We start from the raw sequence: 22,844 nt of genomic DNA on the forward strand, positions 1-22,844 counted from the left end.
CGTACTACAGTGCAGGCGCATGCGTAAAGCAGCCCCCGGTGAGACAGAGGGAGTCCTTGCGCATGTGTACAACTGTCAGCGTCCAGCGGAAGGGACGAGACCCGGTACCGGCGATAGAGGCGGCGGAGGACAGCGGCGTCGGAGCGATCCATGCTGATGGGGCTAGAGGAAGCCCCAGGTATGTATAAATTTATTATACTTTTTCGTCACTGAGTCCCTTTAAAGGAAAACTATCGCAAAAAAAAAGTAGGCAGTTAAAATCTGACAGAACCAACAGGTTTTAGGCCAGTCCTCATCATGGGGGATTCTCAGGGTTTTCTTTGTTTTCAACAGCATTGCCTGAACAGCAGTTGCAAAGTCTAACTGACAAAATAGTGTGCAAGTGAGTTGAGAGGCTGACTGGTATCGTACTATTTTGACAGTTAAACTTCTGTTCAGGAAATGCTGTTGAAAACAAAGAAAACCTTGAATCCCCCATGAGGAATCTGTCGGTTCTGTCAGATTTTAACTGCCTACTTTTTTTGCGATTGTGGTTTTTTAACGGTTAGACATCAGGTAGGAAGCTTATGCTGGTGGGGGAAGGGTTAGGCATCAGTTAGGGTGTTTGTGCGGTAGGGTTAGACGTTAGATAGGATGTTCGCGGGTGGGGGGAGATGGGCTTGGGGTTAGTGTCAGGCCTCAGGTAGGAAGTTTGCGCGGGGAGGGGGGGTGGGGTTGGTTAGGGTTCGGCCCGATTCACATTAGTGGTGAACAGAACGGAAGCAGAATGTATACTGTACAAATGGTCCGGTAAGCGAACGGATCCAATGTTAACCAATGGATCCATTCACATCCATCCGCTCAACGGACAAAAAAAATGCTCCAGGACCGATTTTTCCAGACCGTTGTGCCCAGCTGAATGGAAACCGAAGGTTTTGCAGCTGCATAGGAACAAATAGAAAACTGACAGTTTTTACCTGATCTTGATGGACGGATCCGTACGGCCAGCTCCGCAAAAAACCGCTAATGTGAACCGGGCCTTAGGCGTCAGAAAGTAAGTTTGTGCTTGGGTGGAGCTTAGGATTAGGGAGGGAGTGTTCTGCGTGAGAGTAGGGTTAGGTTTCGCCATAGTAAAATATTGGCCATTTAATACCGATGTTTTACGCTTTAAAAATAGAATATCAGTATTAAATACCAATATCTTACAATCAGGATTATGGGCAACCAAATTTCCATGCACCATTTTTCGATAGACGCTTCCGCTCACCCTCCTCATCTATGCCGAGCGGTGGCCATACACTCGTTAGATTAGCAGCAGACAGATCTCTGATCTATCTGATGTGTTTAGGAACATTTTTTACTAGGAACAGATTTCCAATAGATTTCAGTATGTAATCTATTGAAAATCGATCTGATGGCATTTTTTTGTCATCAGATCTCCATTTGGGCCAATGCAAACTGATAAGCCATCTCACCAGATCGACCTAGATTTTCCAGCATGTCAGATCAATTGAAATCGATCGGCCAATCGATTTGCGATCGATCGGCCGCTAATCGGCTAAGTGTATGGGCCCCTTTACTCTGCTTAGTTACCCCAACCAATATTCCCCAGCATTGGCCTCAGTATCCAGAGCCTGTAGCTGTGCCCTGAGCCCGTGTTCGAGTTTCAGCATGTTACAGGAACTAGTTTCTATGGCACAGGTCTTTGGCAGCTACTTTGTTATTGGGTGCTCAATCCAAGCACCGCACACTGATAACATTGAGCTCACAACGCCCAAATGTGCTGGTGTTGTGCACTGAACTGACCCGATCCCATAAAGCAGCACTGGATGCCAGGAATCACTCTGGACAAGCCCTGTGTATATCTCCCAGCATGTTTCTATGAAATGCAGCTGAACCTTATCAAGTGCGTTGTGTGTGTACGGTTGTCAAACATTACCTAACATGGCGTCAGTGAATCACCCAGCTACTCCTTCTCCGGTCTCCTGAGCCTCAATGTTCTGCACATTTACACAGATCATCTATGATAGTTAGACATTCTTCTGTGTAGGACTTCCTAAAAATAAATTCATCTACATTGAGATTATATCTGCTGGTTGTATTGGTGGTCAAATTGAATAATCGCAAATACCTTCTGTTTGAAGAAGGCACATTTCTGTTTTGCATAGCATTTTAGTAAAATGGCTTTTTGGTCCATTGTAGCCCCGTTACACACTTTTAGGAGTTCTGGTTCACCACGAGCTTGCTAGGTAGTCTGTAACTTTGGGTGCTTTAAGTCCTACCCCATAGAGCCACATTAATCCATGCTATGCACTGATGAGGATTAACTAGTCCAAAACAGTCTGTATGCATGTTGGATTTTTGTGGCTCTGTACAATTAACAAGCTGACACATCATTGCATTCTAGTGGTTCTGGAGGTGCGTTTAGCCATCAGGGACATAAAAGGATGATTTGCATATTCAGCAGTGATGCAGTGTGGGCCACCTTAGAGTTCCCCTACCCTCAGAGTTCACCTATAATAATAATAATAATGTAATAAAAAAGTGCTTCATTTTCACAATAATTGCGTTTAAATGATTTAGTTACTGTTTGCCCATTGTAAAAGCTTTCCTCTCCCTGAGTAACAGTTATCACATGGTGACATTTTTCATGCTGGCAGTTGATGTCAGTGGAAGGAGATGCTGCTTGCTTTTTAGGCAGTTGGAAACAGCTGTAAACAGTTATTTCCCACAATGCAGCAAGGCTCCCACAGTGTGATGTCAGAACCATGGTCCTGACATCCCACTGTGGGAGGGGTTTCACCACAATATCAGCCATACAGAGCCCCCTGATGATCCGTTTGTGAAAAGCAGGCCTGTGGAGTCGGAACACTTTTGGGTACTTGGAGTCGGAGTTGGTGATTTCATAAACTGAGAAGTCGGAGTCGGGAGTCTTTGTACAAAATCCACAGCCCTGGTAAATATTAGACTATGGAGTTCGGAGTTGAGGAGTCGGAGTCGGAGCCATTTTGGGTACTCGGATTCGGTGGTTTCATAAACTGAGGGGTTGGAGTCGGAAGATTTTTGTACCGACTCCACAGCCCTGGTGAAAAGGAATAGATTTTCTCATGGGAAAGGGGGTATCAGCTACTGATTGTGATGAAGCTAAATTCTTGGTTACGGTTTCTCTTTAACTTCTGTGTTAAGAAGGCTAATTTCTGTTTTGCATTTGTGTTTTGTGTTAGCTGCTTCAGCCACTCGGCCCTGAACTGTCTCCTGAGAGATAGCGTCCTGAACCCTACAAGCTACATTCTTCATGCGTTTGTATGTATCTTACGCCCCCTACACACTTATAGGGCAGGTCGCGTCAGGCAGCCGATCCCTCAGGAGTCATTGCAGGGCTGAGGCTGTACAGACGTGTCTGACATGTTCGGTTCCTATGGGGGGGGGGGAAGAGCGGCGTGGGAGTGATATCATGCGGCAGCCGCGGGGAATGTGGTGAGAACTCTCAACCATCACTGGAGTGGTTGAGAGGCTGCCATATACAGTATATGCTGGATTCTCTTAATTCAATCTAGAGCAGGGGTGTCAAACTCAAACACAAAGTAGGCCAAAACTTAACAGTGGCTAACCTCAATGTCTTGCGACCTCCCTCCCAAATAAAGTTCCCTAGTGTCTAATGGCCCCCCCTCCCATCCTTATACAGTTCCCTGGCATCTAGTGCCCCCTCCCACCCCCATGCAGTTTCCTGGAGTCTAGTGGCATGCCTCCTTCCCCTATACAGTTCCCTTGTGTCTAATGCCTCCTCCCTCCCCTATACAGTTCCTTGGTGTCTAATGCCTCCTCCCTCCCCTATACAGTTCCTTGGTGTCTAATGCCTCCCATCTCCCCTATACAGTTCCTTGGTGTCCAGTGCTTTTACCCTCCCTCCCCCATATGGCTTCCCTGGTGATCTAGGGCCTTAACCCCAATATAGTTTCTTGGTGGTCTAGAGTGGGCCAAACATAATGCAACGTGGGGAAACCACTTGCAGACTAAATCTTATGGCTCTGTGGGCCAGAGTCTGGCGTGTATTATCTAGAGTTATCTAGCGTGAGTACAGAGCTTTAACGCTACAACGATTTTTTTGACGACCGGTTATTTTTTTGAGCGACGATCGATCTTTTCAGCGATCTCGCGACATGAGACAGGCGCACGATTATGTGTATGGCACGCACACCGATAACGACCGTCACGGTGGATCGGATCTTTAAGATCCCCGATGACTCCCTGCAAAGTACCGTGATCGCTTGACTTCCTGTTCACGCCCATCGTGTGTCGTCGCCTGTACCCGCCAGCAGGCAGATGGATTGAGGAATGCTTGTCATCGGGGGACGTCGCTGGCATCCTTCTTCATGCATTGTCAGGTGAGTATTCAGCTTCACGGGTGTTTGTTTAATCTTCAAGTTTGACCTCCTCTGAGGGCATTCGAGGTCTGTGATAAATGACAGAGGCCTTTGTGTTGAGTGTTCAGTGACAAATTAGATATTAGGAATTCAGTGCCAAGATACATGTGCTCTGGGAAATGTGATAACAGAGGTGCTAACTATGACCTGTTCTTCATTACAGCAAAAATCAAGGATTCTTCTCAAAATTCAAGAAGAAAAAAGAAAAGGTTGAAAAGCCCAAAAAAGTCAGCGCTTTCACCATGGTGAGTAATGATGGGACTAGCTGGCTCTCCAATGTTCCTAGGGATAATCCAAAAATGATCGGCACCACTCCAGCAGATAGTAATATAGCTCTTTTATTGCATCAAACAAAAGGCTGACACAACGACAGACGCTGTTTCGGGTCTTGCCCTTTCTCAAGTTTATTAGCCATAATGCACACACCAGTGAAATACCTTTAAATAACCCACCCCCACTAAAAACACCAATCGGTGTCCAACTGGGCGGGATAAATGGCGGACCTGATGGGGAACATGCAAAATAACATGTAAATCAGCATTTAGATCATTTACCTGTCACCTGCGAAGAGATATACAACGCTAGACTGTACCGGCCCGTATAGCGTGCGACACTCTGCATATATCCAATGAAGAACGGCGCCAGCAGCGCTTCCTAGTTAGCTGCCGCACTTCAGCCAATCGAATTGCGCCACGTCAGACAAAGTGGGGGGGGGGGGACATCACAACACGTAGCCGCTCGTCAGTTCACTACGGAACCACGATGCGTTCCAACAGAGGACCCACATCCGGTAAAGCTGGAAGTGACGTCCTCATACGTCAAGCGGTTACCCTGGCAACGTAAACAATGCGGACATACGTCTGCAACATTCAATAGCAAGCGTTCCCCGTAGGACTTTGTCCCAGGAGGTGGCGCCCACATAGCACAATCACCCAAAAGTTGAATGCCATATTCTAAGAGGGCCAACAGACCTTAAGGGGCCCACTAGAAGCAGAAGCACAAATATCAACATAGGATGTCAAACAGTAGTGCGCCACCTACTTTGACAAAGTATCCCAAAAATAGGGATATTAATACTGTATTAGGGCTCATTCACACTATGAGCATTTCCATTTTGTTTTTTTTTAAGCGCTGGCGATTTTAGAAATCTCCCTAAAAGCGCTTGTGCAATGTTTTCCTATGAGAGTGTTCACATGGGAGCGTTTCGATTTCTTTGATATTGCAAACGTGCTACCAGTACCATTTTCTGAGTGATTTGGCTCAATGGAAGGTGTAGGGAAATCACAAAGTACTTAAAAAAACTGCTTTGTATATCGATTTCCCGGGTGCTTTTATGAGTAAATACATTGGGCTTGATTCGCAAAACAGTGCTAACTGTTAGCACGGGCGTGCTAAACAGCATGTGAAGTGCCGCACGCAGACATTTGCGCGCGCAAAGCCCCAATAACGCAGACATTTGCGCGCGCACAGGGCCGGATTTAAGCCAAGGCCACATAGGCCATGGCCTAGGGCACCACAGAATCAAGGGCAGGTGGGCAGCAGGCTATACTAGGTGGAAGGGAAGGATCACCTTGCTGCCTATACTGAAAGGAGGGGGCGTCATCAGGCTATCTATATGGAAGTGTGGGGAGGGTCATCTGGCTTCTTATGCTAGAGGGATGGGGGAAGGGGTGATCATGATACCTATACTGGAGGGAAGGGGAGTCATCAGGCTATCTAAACTGAAGGGGTGGAAGAGTCATTTGGCTACTTATAGTGGAGGGAAGGGTCCACGGGCTACCTATACATGAGGAATGGGGAAGGGTCATCTGGCTATCTATACTAGAGGGAAGGGTCATCTTGCTATCTATACTAGAGGGAAGGGTCATCTTGCTATCTATACTAGAGGGAAGGGTCATCTGGCCACCTATACTTGATGCCGTCATCTGGCTATCTTAACTGAAGGGGGCAGCTGCTGACAGTGGCCTTGGGCGGTAAAGAGTAGAAATCCGGCCCTGCGCGCGCAAAGCCCCAATAACATGGACTTTTGCGCGCGATTGGTCGCCCATGCTAACAGTTAGCACCGTTTTGTGAATCAAGCCCAATGTATTTATTCATTTCTGGGTCAAAGAGTTCACTTTCTGACTGACGTCAGGAAGTGAAAAAAAGAATCGCTCAGCAAAAGCGCTTAGAAAAGCAGTTAATACACAATAGATTTGTCAATGTGTTATACCAGTGGCGTAGCTAATGAGCTACGGGCCCCAGTGCATGTTTTACATTGCCCAAACACTCTATCCATAACAATTGATACAACACACCAAACAATGCCAGGGACAACCACAGTGGAGAGGTGCAAGAAGGGGAGTTTGTTAATTTTGTCAATGATTACTACTATTCAAAGTATCTATAGAAGTGATCATTACCGGCACAAGACCAATACAGAGCTAATACTGCGGTTCAGGGCCCTGGTGCAGTCGCAACATCTGCACCCCGTATTGCTATGCCCTGTGTTGTACCCAAAAGGTGGAAAACATGCATCCACATTATTCAGCAGTAATAAAATACTCTAATGGAGGCCACACATGATAAAATGGAGAATCTTCTTCAAAACTGGCATGCTAACATTCAAATCCTTACAAGACCTGGGCCCCGGATACCTGAAGGATTTGTTGCAGCTGCGTCACGCCTCCCACAACCTCAGATTGACAGAATCTAATAACTTGACCACCCTCAGAGTCCAACTGAAAAGTGATCAGTTTGATCAGCTGAGAGATTTGTAAGGCGAGGTGAGTGACTCTCTCGCTTGGCTGGTTGTCTCCTCTCTCCTCCATGTGCTGGCAGCCCCACCTTCAACACATTCTCTGGGGGTGCTATTGGGCAGCTAGGGCAGCAAGCCAACCCCCCCCCCCCCCCCCACCTTGGAGCCGCCAAGGTCTGTATATATATTTCTAGAGCATCCCCTTTAAAGGATACCTGTGAGTTTAAAAATGGGAAAAGTTAGATACTCACCTTAGTAGAGGGAAGAATAATTCACAGGCTCCCCCCCCCTACACCTCTCTGTTCCAGTGCTGGGACCCTACAGCTCCTCAACAAGGGCTTGTCGCTGGAAGCAGGGTCGAATTTGTACTCTTTTGGGCCCAAGGCCAATGTCACCAGCCGCCCCCTTCAGTATAGGTAGCGAGATGACCCCTATCCCCTTCCCTCCAGTATAGATCGCCAGATGCCCCCCCCTTCCCCCTAGCATAAATATACTGATGACCCCCTTCCAGTATAGGTAGCCAGATGGCCCCTCCCTTCTTTCCCTCTACTATAGGTAGCGTGATGACCATTTCCACTCTCCCTCCAGTATAGGTAGCCTGATGACTCCCTTAATCCCTCCCTTTCCCACTCCCCCTCTTTCAGTACAGCTCGCCTCCACACCACAGCAGCCATCAGCGTCACTCCCTACTCTGCCCGTCTCCACTGCAGAAGCTTCCTTTTTCCCTTTGTCCCCAATGCTGCCCAAGTCCGTAGCCGCCCGCCACAACGCCAACGTGCGCAGAGAGCAAGGTGGCCGCTGCACAGGTAGCTGGCAGCAGGGAGATCCCCTGATCTCCCTGCATTGCAGCATTTGCAAGCTTGGAAATGCTGCACCAGTTTAGCCTGCTGCTTTGGTGCCCTTGCTCCTGTGGTGCCCTAGGCCATGGCCTAGGCGGCCTTGGCCTAAATCCGGCCCTGGCCGGGGAGCGCAGCTGCACTACACAGGATACATCTTTCAGTAGCACAGAGCCATTCGGGCTTGGCTTTTGGCTCAATCTACTGCTCAGACGTGAACTGTTCTGCACCTACGCAGTGCGGCTGGGCTCTGAGGTGGGTAGGATTTCCGGGCAGAGGGAAGCTTGTTATCTCCCTCCTACATTACTGCTCCTCAGTGATTGGCTGAGGGCAGTTTAGTGTGACACGAGACTGAGAAGGGAAATACACCTCACCCCTCTGCAGAAGCTGCTGAAATATGATCTATGCTGTGCTCGCATGTGTTTACAAAGGAGGGTTCACAATGCATACATCACTTCAAGAAGGAGAAAGAAAAGAGTAAGGGAGGAAATGACTGGAAATCTGGATTTTTTTAGTTACAGGCAGTAAACATGGAAAATGCCTGGAACAGTTAAAATTCACTGAAATCACAACATGGACAGTACAATACATGTATTTATGTGAGTAGAACAAGTATTTATCATATAAATGTTTTTTTTCCTGGGATAGTATGGCTGTCCCTGCTGCTGTAAGAAGTGCAGCCGACATATCGTAGATGCTGCCGCCCCTTTAAATCTGTCCACTGGGAGCAGATGTGATTTCTGCCTTGTAGATGTGGTTGGACATGATCGCAGCAGGCAAGCAGCACGTCCGGGCAGTCTGCAGACTGGTGTTCTTGGCCGAAGTCTCATCCAATTAGTGTAATTGTGGCAGATTTCCTTTCATCCTTAATGGCAAAGCATATTTAGATCAGTAATGGAAGCATAAATCTGCAGAGTTCCCGTCATCTTCCCCACCCCTGATGGGCTCACATTGCTTGTTGTTGTTGTAAAAATCACGTATTTGCCTCAAGATCAGAACACCAGGTGTAGCTATGGAAACACGGGCACTGATACACATTTTATACTACCACCATCACCTTCCCTGGCAGAACTTTACACTGGGGTCCCCAGTGCTTTACTTCCTGTCTACCCCAGACCTTGCGCCCCAACAACAGCATTGCAGAGAGATGATTGGACAGTGGACATATCGAGTGTGAGTTCACTGGTGAGCTTACAGCGTAACCTGTATTGGTATGCTGTGTCCTGTTGCATGCCTGATGATATATTCCCAATACTCACTGTTCTGCATCCATTCCTCTGTCACCACCACCATTTGGGTCATGCGTCGCTACTTCCATCTCCGCTCAGCTCCACTGCACAGGACACTCGCCGGTACATATATCGAATCCCAGGCAGAAACTGGCTCCCATTGGAAAACAGGAGACAGGGGCGTAACAGTAGACTCTGCAAGGGATGCAGCCGCAGGGGAGCCCAGAAGCTGCAGGGGGCTTCGTAGGTGGGGGGAGAATTTTTTGTCATCCTGTCCTGAGAGACTGACAACTAAGGGTATGGAGAGAAAAAGCTTTCTGCTCTCTGCACCATTGTTCTAATGACTGCATCTGCTCAGCCACTGATAAGGAATCATACAAAGTTTTGCAGACAAAGATTTGTAGTCAGTCCATATTCAGTGTGCAGCAGGGTCTTGTGTACAGTGCTGCCCTAGCCCCTAGCCACCATACCCCTCCCCAAGTGCTGTGTACTGTAATGATGCTGGAGAAGTCTGAAGAGCTATTTCTGCTCCATCAGAGGAGGTCAGAGTGAGTGTAATAAGCTGAGGTTGGGAGCACACTGGTCTGTCGGTTTTCTGGATGTGTTTTCTGCAAACCATGTGCTTGATTCACTAAACAGTGATAACGCAAATATCACACCTTATCAAATATATCACACCTTATGAAAGTTAACACGCCGTATCAGAGTAGCATAGCGAGCGCTACAAACTTATGCCTGCTAATTGGCAATGGCACTTGTCCTGCCCTTGTAGCGCTTGCTCTGCTACTCTGATAAGGCGTGTTAACTCTGATAAGGTGTGCTATCTTCGATAAGGTGGGATATTTGCGTTATCACAGTTTTGTGTACTGTAGTGATGCTGGAGAAGTCTGCAGAGCCAGTCCTGCTCCATTAGAGGAGGACAGAGTTAGTGTAATAAGCTGAGGCTGGGAGCACGCCTGTCTAAGGCCGGGGTGCACACATAACAGAAACGCTTGCGGAGCGGGAAACACTGCGTTTTATGCAGCAATGTTAGTCAATGGGATGCAGAAGGTGGTGTGGAGTACCTGCGATTTACAGTAAGCGTTCTGCAGACGCTGGTAGTGTTGCGTAATAGGCAGGCTGGCTGACAAAACGCACATAATGAAAGTCTATGGTAACGCATATGAAGTGCGTTTTCATCGCGTTTTCCGTGGCGTTTTTAATGAAAAGTTAAAATTCTCTGACGGATTTCCGCTTCCTGTTGTCTCCCCAATGATTTGCAAATATTTAATTTAAAAAACTCAACCGCAACCGCAATTGAACGCATTAAAAAACACATTTGTGTGAAGAGAAATGCAAAACACACCAAAAAACACAATACAAAAACGCAAACGCAACAGCTGAAACTGCCAGAATAAAACGTTATGTTATATGTGAACCCAGCCTGACGATTCACTAAACCGTGATATGACAAATATCACACCTTATCAAAGATATCACGCCTTATGAAAGATATCACACTTTATCAACGTTAACACGCCTTATCAGAGTAGCATAGCGAGCGCAGGGGCTCAGGGCAGGATGAGTGCCATTGCCAATTAGCAGGCATAAGTTTGTAGCGCTCGCTATGCTACTCTGATAAGGCGTCTTAAAGGACACCCAAAGCGAAAATAAACTAATGAAATAAATGATTGTATCTATCTTCCTTCTCCTAAAATTGATTGTTTAAAACAATCCACAGTTTTATTTTGTTTAAACCTACTTTTATTTAAGTTTTAACTGTTTTATTGTTTTTGGTCAATGACACATTCATTGAAGTATGCCAGAGCTAAAATCTATGACTATTGACCTTTTGTATCTCTTTCCTGCTCTCAGAAGCCATTTTCTGCTAGGAAAGTGTTTTATAATTGGAATTTCTTATCAGTGAGGGTCACACTGTAGTCACTTCCTGTCTGAGTCAGGACTGAGTCAGCCACTTACATACTTGATATTTAACTCTTTCAGGCAGAGAAAGAAGAAAAGGAACACAGCATAGTTATTTGTGTGCTAGTCACTGTAAGGTGTGCTATTTGGCATATCACGGTTTAGTGAATCAAGCCACATGTATGAAAACACGTTTTATCACAGAAGCTAATGTAATTGATAGAGGACATGTATGCAGTGCTTCACTGCTGACAGTTTGGATCTGCATGGGGAAAACACATTCAAGTGTGCACTAGCCAAGTGAATAACATTGGTTTTAATGCTTCATACACACTTGAGATAAAAGTCTTTGGAAAAGGCAAGATCACAGACCAAATTTACCCCCTTCCATGTAGTATGAGAGCCGTACTCTACACAGTCTATTCTATGGAGCTGCACTCCCCAACAAATAAAATCTTTGCAGGATGCTGCACACAAAGATGCCCGTACACACTCAAAAGATCATTATCTGCAAAAGATCTGTTCCTGCAAAAGATTAGTTCCTGCAAAATGCATTCATAGTCTATGAGATCTGCAGATCATCATACACACTTGGTTTAACAGACAATCATCTGCAGATCATCTGCAGATCAGATTCACCAGGATGGATTTTCAGATCTGCAGATGATTGCCAGATATGCAGATGAAGTCTGTTAAACCAAGTGTGTATGATGATCTGCAGATCTCATAGACTATGGGAATGCATTTTGCAGGAATGGATCTTTTGCAGGAACAGATCTTTTGCAGATAATGATCTTTTGTGTCTGTACAGCGTCTGTGTGTGCAACATCTTACAAAGATTTTATCTGATGGGGAGTGCGGCCCCATAGAATAGACTGTGTAGAGTATGGCTCTCATACTACATGGAAGGGGGTAAAATTGGTCTGTGATCTTGCCTTTTCCAAAGACTGTTATCTCAAGTGTGTATGAAGCATTAGTTAACCTGAGCAGAAAGCGAGGGGGGGATGGGGCCCCTATCCAAAGTTTCGCAGGGGGGCCCAGTGATCTCTAGTTACGCCTCTGACCGATTTATATTTAGAGCAATTTTAACTTATTTATTTTTTTAATGAATGAATTAATGTGATATTTGCCCTTTAAATCATCTGATTCTTATATAACCTTAGAGTTTTGGTGGTTTTGCTGGGACCCTGTGACCCCTGCGTCTGCAGTCTACAGCAGCGGGGAGGTATTTGCATCGGCAGTGAAGAGGAAGCTCACCTGTAGGAAGTGGTTGGGGTGCTTGTCATTTTGGCAGGGAGTGAGGTTAATGCTCTGAGCTGATCAGCAATAGGCAAATCTGCGTCCGCTTCACATGAGAGCGAGCTGTGTTGTAAGATAAATATGTGATTTTATAAATGATTCGTTCAAATAGTCCACTATGCTCTTTCACACCAGAACCCTTTTTCCGCGTTTTAACGCAAAGTCTATACTTTGCGTTAACCAAGGTAAAAAGACAGTCTATAGACTTTAATTTTACCTTTCACATTCGACGCTGCGTTTCGATACGTTACGGTACGACGTGTCCCGGCGCATTTTATCGTCGGGATTCGCCGTTTGCCCTTCGGGTTAATTAACTACTACCGCCGCTACTCAGCATCACGACGACACGACGCAACGCGTGCAGGAGCCGTTCTCCTGCACGCTTTCAGTGTGTAACCGGCCTAAACAAACAACTTGAGTTTCAACGTTTCAGAGATACAAACAAAGTTGTCTTTATGTACAAAACATTCCCAGTGCTGAGAGAAAATGCTAATATTCTTTATCGCATGAATTTTCGCGAAAATAATGGTAAATTCGATTTTTGAGTGAAAAATCCATTGAAAATTAGATTTGTTTTTTTTTTGCGCTTTTCACAAATTTTTATGGTAAAAAAAAATATTTTTCGCATTTTTGGTGTAAAAATTGTTGCAACAAAATATTGTTTTTCTGTGGTGTTTCGCTATTCACGTTTTTCACTGGAAAACATTTTTTTTGATGTAAAAATATTGATTTTTTTTGTGTGAAAAACCTTCAAATACAAACCTATTTTTGGCTAATTTATTTTTTTTTTTTTATCGAAAACAGCATTTTAGATGCAAAAATGACTTAGGCGAAAATTTAACACTGTTCAAAACTGTTGAATACTGCTTTTTATCACATATTTTAGTTGTTAAAGAGACTCTGAAGCGACAAAATTTTTTTATTTTTCCCTGCTAGTTTCCATAAGTAGTATGAGGAGAGCTGAAACACCGCATTCCAGCAGCAAAACGAGGGGGTTATACCCCCCAAATCCCCAGGGGGAAATCTGGGAAGCGCTTCCTGAAAGAGGCAGAGCTTAGCGCAGTATCTCTGCCTCTATTGAAATCGATCCCCGCGGATCGCCACCTTTCCCCGCCCCTCTCAGTCTTCCTTCACAGAAAGGGGCGGGGAGAGGCAGAGATCCGCGCACAGATTGATTTCATTAGAGGCAGAGCTGCAGCATAAAGCTCTGCTTCCCTGGGCAGCAAAATTCACTGCTTTGAAAGTCGTAGATGTTTGCCTCGGGTTTTGGGGGGTATAAACCCCTCGTTTTGCTGCTGGAATGCGGCGTTTCAGGTCTCCTCATACCACTTATGGAAACTAGCAGGTAAAAATAACAAGTTTTTGTCGCTTCAGAGTCTCTTTAAGATGTTTTTATAATGCAGTGTACCTTACTGTATATTCACAGTGCAACGCACAAGTTATATCTCTGTGTGGCGTCTCTTTTCCAGTTCCGATATGCCGGCAGTACGGACAGTTTCTTAATGATTGTTGGAACATTGGCAGCCATAATCCACGGTGCCGGCTTACCTCTCATGATGGTGGTATTCGGAGATATGACGAACTCCTTTGTGGGTGCTGCGGGAAATATGACAAGTGAGTTTTTGCAGAAATCATTTTTGTTTTTGCCAAATATAAATGGAAGGAACCTGCTGCATCAGTTCATAGATTCCCACTTTTTCCTGAGCAAACCACTACCCTTCAATTTAAACCGCTTTCCATATGCCTCCATGGCAACAAACGTATGGGTTAAGCCCCACCCCTACCAATTAACAGGACCTTAGCTATAAAAGAAAGTGACCCCTAGCGAGCAGCATTCTCATTTTTTTCCTCACCTCTGAACAGGTTCCTTGGTGTTTCATTGCTATTTATTTTTATTTTACTCTTACCTCGCCGACATTCCTGCTGCATTCTGGCCAGGTTCAGCCTCTCCTGGTTGCAGCCCTGTTGTCATGACTAAATGTCAAATTATTCAGACACCCTATATCTGGGTTGGTGGTGGGAGCTTGATCTAAATGATCTTTGCCCCCCTTTATGGCTGCTCTGCATGACTTACAGTAAATACGATTGCAGAGTGTACCGTGTGATCCCTCTCACCTTTTTCTCTTCCTCCTTCTGCTATCTGCACAGGCTAAGGCCTGGTTCACATTAGCGATGAGGGGAACGGGAGGGGAACGTACGCTATACAAACGGACCAGAATGCCAACGGATCCAATGTTAAACCAATGGATCCGCTCACATTCATCCGCTTGTACGGATCCGTTGTCCGTTCCACTCAACGGACAAAAAACTGCTGCAGGACCTATTAATGGGCTGTACTTTTTTATATACAGCCCAAGAAGAAGAGAACAAAGGAGGGCAGGTTCCCACCACAGTTCTAGGACATCATCATTCCTCAGGATTCTGCACAAGGAGCAGGTAAATAATCTGCCTGGGACATGGAGGATCAGGTCCCCGTTAAAGGCACCATAGTCCCACAGATTGCTGGGCTTGTGGCGACAGAGCCATGCCAGGGAAATCAGTAAAGTAGATCTGTTTCCACCAGATGGCAAAAGAGCCAGAGTTACATAAGATGCATACATCCAAGATGATAAAGCAGGCTGTCTTGGAATCAATGGTTTAGCACTTTAGCACAACTCCAATGATAGTGAGGATTCAGATATCTGGTTTTTATTTCTTCTTTATCCAAACCATCTGTGAAGCCATCGACTGGGAAGAGGAGACCCTTCTCCGGGCTAAAAGAAACGTCTGAAAGAATTCTCATTCTCCTTTCCTATCTTGAAAGAGAAATCGAAGAAATAAAGATGAATGGGAAAAGGTAAGGAGAAAGTCCTCCCTGAAAAAGCAGACTTTCCAAACATCATCCTTTTCTTCAAGAAAGTTCTCCAGTCCTAGATATCGCTTCCTTTGTGGTCAGTCATGCGTCTTGCACGCCATATAACGTTAAAAGTCTTGATTACTTTTTAAGATGTCCTAGACCATAAACTCGATATAGATTTAAAGATGGTGTATACCACTACTGGAGGGGCATGTAAACCAGCCCTGGCTCTATCCTCGATTGCCACGGAAGAGGACAAGGATTCTGATTCTATCCTGGCAGCTTGGAGAACTTTCATATTGTCTCTAAGTTTTAGGGAAGCAGCTTAAGATTTTGTCCAGTCCACTTCACACGCCATGCTTTTTTTCCGTGACAGTTAATTGAGCCCGGCTAAAAAACCTGGTCTGCTGATTGCAGCTTCCAACAAAATGAGTTTAAAATTCTGTTTGATGGAAGGGATCTTTTTAGTAACAAGGTGGATCTGACAATCAACAGTCACCAGGGCAAGGCTGGTATTATACCACAGGAGAGATGACAAGGCGGAAGGAAAGGCCAGATGTTCTGAATCTGTTTTTAGAACTCAAGACTAAGACACACGGTCTTACAGACCAGACCATAGGAATTGGCAAACTTCACATGCTAATCTCCATAAGTTCACAAAGCAGTCAGCCCAAAGTCCTATTGAAAATTCTGAAGTCCAGATAGTAGCTGCAAGACTTCAGCAGTTCTATATTATCTGGGCAAAAACGATAAAGGGCGAGTGAGTCACAGATACAGAGTGATTCGGTCTTTCTTGGATGTGCAAGTTCACTCCACCACTCACTTTACAAAGACATGGCCCATATGCAATTCACTTTTTCTCCTGAATTTTCTCCTAGGAGATACATTTTCATCTTCTATTTAAAATAACTTTCAGCGCTCTGCCATTGAAAAAGTACCAAAAGTAGGTCCAAGGGAACTATTCAAATTATTTTGAGTATTTTTTAGGCTTGCTGGTGGCTTAAAATATACTTTATTGATAAGTTTGAAAATATCACTTAGGAGAAAAAGTTAATTGCATGTGGGCCATGCTCTTTTACATTCATGACTCATTACAGAAAACAGCTGTTACGTTTGTTCCAGAAGAGTAACACTTTCAGGAAGTCTACTCTCATCTCTTCCTTGTAAAGATGAAGTCAGGTGATCTGAGTTCAGTACTGGATGGGAAATTCCTAAATCTTCATCTTTCTGAAAACATTGGGTCTCTCGCCCTTTAATAGTGCAATTTATGAAGGCTGCCACCAAAAACAAGCATCCTAATTGCAACCTTTTTCCAAAGTGGGAACTGCCGCAGGTTCTCAATTACCTAGAAAAAAACCGTTTTGACCCAGTGAAAGACTGCAGGAGATGAGACTTAACTTTAAGAACGTCTCTAGTCACTATCTCCTCGGCCAGAATAGTTCCTGAGCTCCAGGATCTAGGGGCTCATTTCTGACATACTTCTCAGGCAGAGTAGTTTTGAGACCACTACAGCACTTCACTCTGAAGCTGGTGTCCGACCTTCCCTTTAATCAGGATCGGACAGTGCCATCTTTTATGGATACAAATTAATCTGATCTGCATGTTCTATGTTGCAAGAACACTTAGAGCCTATGTGAATGTTAACAAGGAGCTTCAGGAAATCAGAACAGCTCTTCATAATTCCATTAGGTCTGAGAAGAAACCAGCTGGCATCAAACCCAAAAGATCTCTTCATGGCTCAAATGAATCAACAAAGCCTCTTAATAAGGCTAGCCTATTATCCGGGTTATTGACCTTGTCCCACTGGATGGCATCACAGTGCACTCTTCTCAGAGCACAGCTGTCCCCTGTGCCCCCTCCGCTGTCCAGGCAAAGATTTGCCAGGCATTCAACTGGTGAAATTATTTTTATTCAGCAAGTCTTGTCCCTCCCTTACTTCTTTCTGCTAGTTAAATCCCATACGTATGCTGCCATGGAGGCATATGGAAAATTGTATACCCACCTAACGGTAATTTTTCTTTCCATGTGCATCTATGGCAGCATAGGGATTTCCCTCACTTTCCTTTTGTTGACTTTTTGCTGTTCTATGGTTCGGCTAGTCACTGAGAATGCTGCTCACTAGGGGTCACTGTCTTTTATAGCCAAGTTCCTGTTAATTGGTAGGGGTGGGCCCAACCCATACGAATGCTGCCATGGATGCACATGGAAAAGAAAATTACCATTAGGTGAGTACAGTATACAGTTTTCCATTCTCTCTCTCTCTTTCTTACAGAGGCCAAGGCTGGGGACACAAGGGGAATATTAGTTAGGATAACTAAGTAGAGTTAAAGAAGAACTGTAACCCAGGATTGAACTTTATCCCAATCAGTAGCTGTTACTCCCTTTCCCATGAGAAATCTTTACCTTTTCTCAGACAGATCAACCTATTTTTTCATCTCTACTCTCTGCAGAATAGTTGTGTTTTTAGTGTTTGTACTGATTTTGCTACTCACAGGCCTGGTTTTTGTCGTTTTTATTTGAAAATAGCATTCCTCATTGTTGTAAGACCAGATTCCTCCCATTAACAGACTAAGGCCTAATTCCACCTAATTCAGTACTCAGATTGGTGGATACCGGTTGTACAAGTTGTGTTCTATATATAACATTCACTTTTTTATTGTTCTAAATATAACATATGAATTTTTAAGCAAGAAGTTTTAAATCAGGATGATACCATTTATTGGCTAACTAAAAATGAATAAGAATAAGCAAGCTTTCGGCCTTGCAGCCTTCGTCGGGCATACATCCTGAATTTTTTAAATTATTTTATATGCCCCTTGTTGGACACTTGAATTAATTGAAAATGAATTTGTCATTTTATATCTACCTGGAAATATTTTTTTTCCATTCTATCTGATTTTTTGGGGGACGCCCACTGAATTAGCTTTTTGGGAGGAAACCAGGACGGCTGGAGGAAACCCACAGTGAAAACATACAGACTTCATGTAGATAGTGTCTTAACCTGACTTGAACCAGAGACTTAGAGATGCAAGGCAAGAGCGCTATTTACTACACCTCCAATTTTACCAGACTGCCTGTGTTTAAAGAGGAGCTGATACCCCCTTTCCCCACTAGAAATATTTACCTTTTTTCAAATAGATCATCAGGGGGTCTGTATGGCTGATATTGTGGTGAAACCCCTCCCACAGTGTGATGTCATGACCATGGTCCTGACAGTTTGCTGTCTGTGAACCTTGTTGCATTGTGGGAAATAACATTTTTTTTTCCAACTGCCAAGCAACTAGTATTTCCCCCTGTACACATGTATATCTATAAAAAAACACAACCTTTTAGCCTATTGTATTCTTCGAGGGTGTGAATATAGATTATGGCAGTTGGTGCTGTTTCTTTTTCATGTCTGCCAGTAGTAAAGATGATGACGTGCAGGCTGAATGTGGATGAAACAACATGAACATATTACATGGCGAATATCAATCATTTCTTGATCTCTCTTCCATTTTTTAACTTCTCACTTTGAAATGTAATGATTCCCCCCTTCCCCTTTTCGCTAAAATTCCTCCTCAGCGCCCATTCCAATTTATGGAGCTCACCTTTAAGTGGTTATAATAATGTAATAAATAATGTAATAAAGGAAAGTGGACCTGTAATGAGAAAAAAAAGTGCTGCAAATGGGTACCACTACTAATAGAGGGAAACCTCTGAGTAATCCTCCACCACTGTACTGTTCAGCGGTTCTGGAGGTGTGTTTAGCTTCTAAGGGTACAATGGTTAATTTGCATATATTCAGCAGTGGTGCCTGGGAGACATCTCGAGCTCACTCCAACCTGAATTATCGCAAATTCTTTCTGTTTTAGGAAAGCAAATTTTTGTTTTTCTTAACATCTTAGTAAGGGGGCTTTTAGGACCATTGTAGTCCCTTACACACTCCAATGAGTTCTGGGTCACCATGAGCTTGCTGGTTAGTCTGTACCTCTCGGTTTACAAGCCCTACTCCATAGAGCCAAATTAATCCATGCCATGCACTGATGAGGATCAAACAATCCGAAACAGTCTGTATGCATGTTGGATTATTATGGCTCTGTACAATTTAACAAGCTGACACATCATTGCATTCCAGCGGTTCTGGAGGTGTGTTTAGCTTCTAATGGTACAATGGTTAATTTGCATATATTCAGCAGTGGTGCCTGGGAGACATCTCGAGCTCACTCCAACCTGAATTATCGCAAATTCTTTCTGTTTTAGGAAAGCAAATTTTTGTTTTTCTTAACATCTTAGTAAGGGGGCTTTTAGGACCATTGTAGTCCCTTACACACTCCAATGAGTTCTGGGTCACCATGAGCTTGCTGGTTAGACTGTACTGTTCCAGAGCCGTTTCCTCCAAAAAACAGCACCGTTTTTTTCTGATGAAGCCCGCACGGGTTCATGCTACTGTGCAGGTGTAGCGCGGCCGTACTCGTTTACATACCGGAGCACGGCCACGAAATCCGGGGGTTCCAGCGCTGGAACGGCGAGGTGGAGGGAGACTAGGTAAGCATTGGACTTTTGTGGGTTTTTTTACCTCACAGGTTTGCTTTGATTAGTCACAGATCAGTGTGTCTCATTGCGCTTCATTCTGTTTCTTGACAGTGGAAGGAATGATCAACGCTTCGATCAAGCTACAAGAACAAATGTCAACGTAAGTGACCAGGCCATTTATATCCATTCTGTGTGTTAAGGCCCATACACATGTTGGATTTTTCCGAACGACGGGTCGTTTGAACGTCCCATCGTTCAGTCGTCCGCACGCCAAATCGGGCGTGTGTACAGATTGTCGTTCGGGTGATAAGACTGATTGTGAGCGATCCGCAGTCTTATCACCCGAACGACAGTCTGTACACACGCCCGATTTGGCGTGCAGACGCCTGAACGACGGGACGTTCAAATGTCCCGTCGTTCGGAAAAATCCGACGTGTGTATGGGCCTTTATTGTCGTATCATGTTCTTTAACCACTTTATCCACCACTACAGTATATCTACGTCCTCTGAGACTTCATCTAAGCCACAAAGACGTAGATATACGTCCTGTAGCTGAAACTCAGCTGTGCAGGGTTGGGCATTGCTCCGGTGCACACTTCCGGAAGCAGCATGTAGTGGTGAAAAGGAATATATGTTCCTAGAGCCAATAAGATTGATTTTTACCATTAAAAATGCTTTTATTTCGTCAGTTCATAGTGAAAAATACACACTGTAGCATTATTTCAAACGCCAATATCCTCACCATAAATTGTAACTGGAACATAATCTAAGTATTGTGATAAACGTTAGAAATAACCAAACAAAATGTGTGTTTTTTTTTAATGAACAATCGCTCTTTTTATTTTTAAACTGGAATTGGTAAAACTACGCAATAATGTTTTTTTTTCAATTTTTTTCCTCTTTTTCCCATTAAAATGCATAGACAACAAAATTATTTGAGAGATAAAATGCCATGAAATAAAAGCCTAGTTTGTCAAAAAAAAAAACAATCTATATTTTATTTAGATATCATAAATATAGATAACGTTATAGCTGATTAAATAGGGACAAAGCTAAAATATTAAAACTGGTCTATAAGGGGGAAACAAGGTCTGGATGCAAAGTGGATAAAGGATACCCGAAGTGACATGTGACATGATGAGATAGACATGTGTATGTACAGTGCCTAGCACACAAATAACTATGTTGTGTTCCTTTTTTTTCTTTCTCTGTCTGAAAGAGTTAAATATCAGGTATGTAAGTGGCTAAGTGGCTGACTCAGTCCTGACTCAGACAGGAAGTGACTACAGTGTGACCCTCACTGATAACAAATTCCAACTATAAAACTTTTTCCTAGCAGAAATTGGCTTCTGAGAGCAGAAAGGAGATAAAAAGGGTCAATAGTTCATAGATTTTAGCTCCGGCATACTTCAATGAATGTGTCATTGAAAAAATGACAATACAAAGTAGATTTAAACATAAAATAAAACTGGAATATCTTAAAAAGTCATTTTTTAGGAGAAGGAAAATAGATACAATTGTTTATTTCATTCGTTTTTTTTCGCTTCAGGTGTCCTTTAAGCCTGCAGATTTATAGACTTCCTTTATGGAAAGCAAACAGAATGCTATTGTAATTGTTATTTTCCACAGCAAAGCTCTCAGATTTCGGTTTTCACTTTTTCTGATGCAGTGGAAAACATCAGGACTAGGCTGCTATCACAATAATGCACTGAGCCAGAGAATATAATGGCCTTGCAAACGCCATGCAATTATATTGTATTGTATTATAGTGTAACTAGTAGACCTAAGCCCATTTAAAAACTGGCTCTAGGGCTCTGCCACACCGCCGCCACGGTCGCATGTCAGTGCGCATGCATGCGCCACCCCCGCCGCTCGCGCACCCATCCGCCCGTGCGCACAGCTCCCTGGACCCGTCCTGTCCCAACGACTGTCTGTGCCGCACATGCACAGTAGCGCAAACGCATGGACACAGGGACACAAGTGTACGCAGGGACACAGGGGTTTTATTAGATAGGATGATACGATGACATCAGTGTGTTAGCATCGCGGTTCAGGGGAATTTATCCGAATTATGCACGGCATGTTGTGTGTTACAAGACGTGTTTACAGTTGTAGTAAGCATACTTTTCGTTTATGGTACGGTTTACAGTTTGCGTCACATCCCGCGACTTTTCCCCTCCTTTGCATTACGATCCTTTTTATCTACTTCGCACCAGCCCATAGGAAGCTGAAAGTGGCTGCACACGTGCAAGTACATGTGCGACCGTGCGCCCCCCCCCCCCCCCCCAGCGGCACCCACGGCTGCAGCACCATCCTCTACCTTGCAAACCAGATTGTTTAAATACGTTTCTTTTGCACTAAAAAGTTGAAAAAATGAAATTAAGGCGCCGGGATATTTGGGCGCAGGATAAAGCCAAAAAACAGCTTACCTGCTCCTGCACAAGTTATGGCGGCATTAATTACTATTCCTCCTCCAGGCCACCGTAGACTCGCGGGGTAAGACGTAATTACGCTGTTTTTATAGTAATTACGCTACGCTAAAAAAGCTGAGCGCTGCTATTGCCGTAATTCACATTAACCTTCCTAGCGTTAAGGATGAGTCTGACTCATCCATAAAAACAAGGTAGGATCGATAAGGACGAGTCAGTCTCGTCCAGCAATTATATTTACTCACCTGCAGCGTAGCTGGTGTGCGGGATCCCTCACCAGCACCTTGCGGCTTCCCTGCAACGGCATTCCTGATGTCTTCTCGGCGATCCCCGGCGGTGATTTCCGTTCTTCCGCGTTCATCGCTTCCTGTTCCTCGGCAACCACATGTCCCCCGGCGTGTTTCTCTGATGGCACTGCGTGCACCCCTTGGTGTTAAAAAAGGGGTACTTTAAAGAGGAACTTCAGTCTAAACAAACATATTGTTATTAAGTTACATTAGTTATGTTAATTAAAATAGGTAATATAATCTCTTACCCACCCTGTTTTAAAAGAACAGGCAAAGGTTGGTGATTTCATGAGAACAGCCATCTTTATGGTTTAAAGGAGCATGAGACACAGTTCCAACTGTTCTGTGTCCTGATAACCCCTCCCAGCTGC

The 22,844-nt window shown here is 44.3% G+C and overlaps 1 protein-coding gene across 2 annotated transcripts in view; it reads left to right on the top strand.

Moving 5' to 3' along the window:
• ABCB1 (ATP binding cassette subfamily B member 1) overlaps positions 1–22,844 on the top strand; it is a 148,119-nt gene that overhangs the window by 43,456 nt on the left and 81,819 nt on the right. For both annotated transcript variants that reach the window (XM_068235515.1, XM_068235514.1), the window contains exons 3-5: positions 4,567–4,648; positions 13,876–14,020; positions 19,869–19,917. In XM_068235515.1, coding sequence (XP_068091616.1) covers positions 4,567–4,648; positions 13,876–14,020; positions 19,869–19,917 — 276 coding nt within the window. The remainder of the gene's footprint in view (positions 1–4,566; positions 4,649–13,875; positions 14,021–19,868; positions 19,918–22,844) is intronic.

Source organism: Hyperolius riggenbachi, chromosome 5, assembly GCF_040937935.1.
Source record: "Hyperolius riggenbachi isolate aHypRig1 chromosome 5, aHypRig1.pri, whole genome shotgun sequence".
NCBI lineage: Eukaryota > Metazoa > Chordata > Amphibia > Anura > Hyperoliidae > Hyperolius > Hyperolius riggenbachi.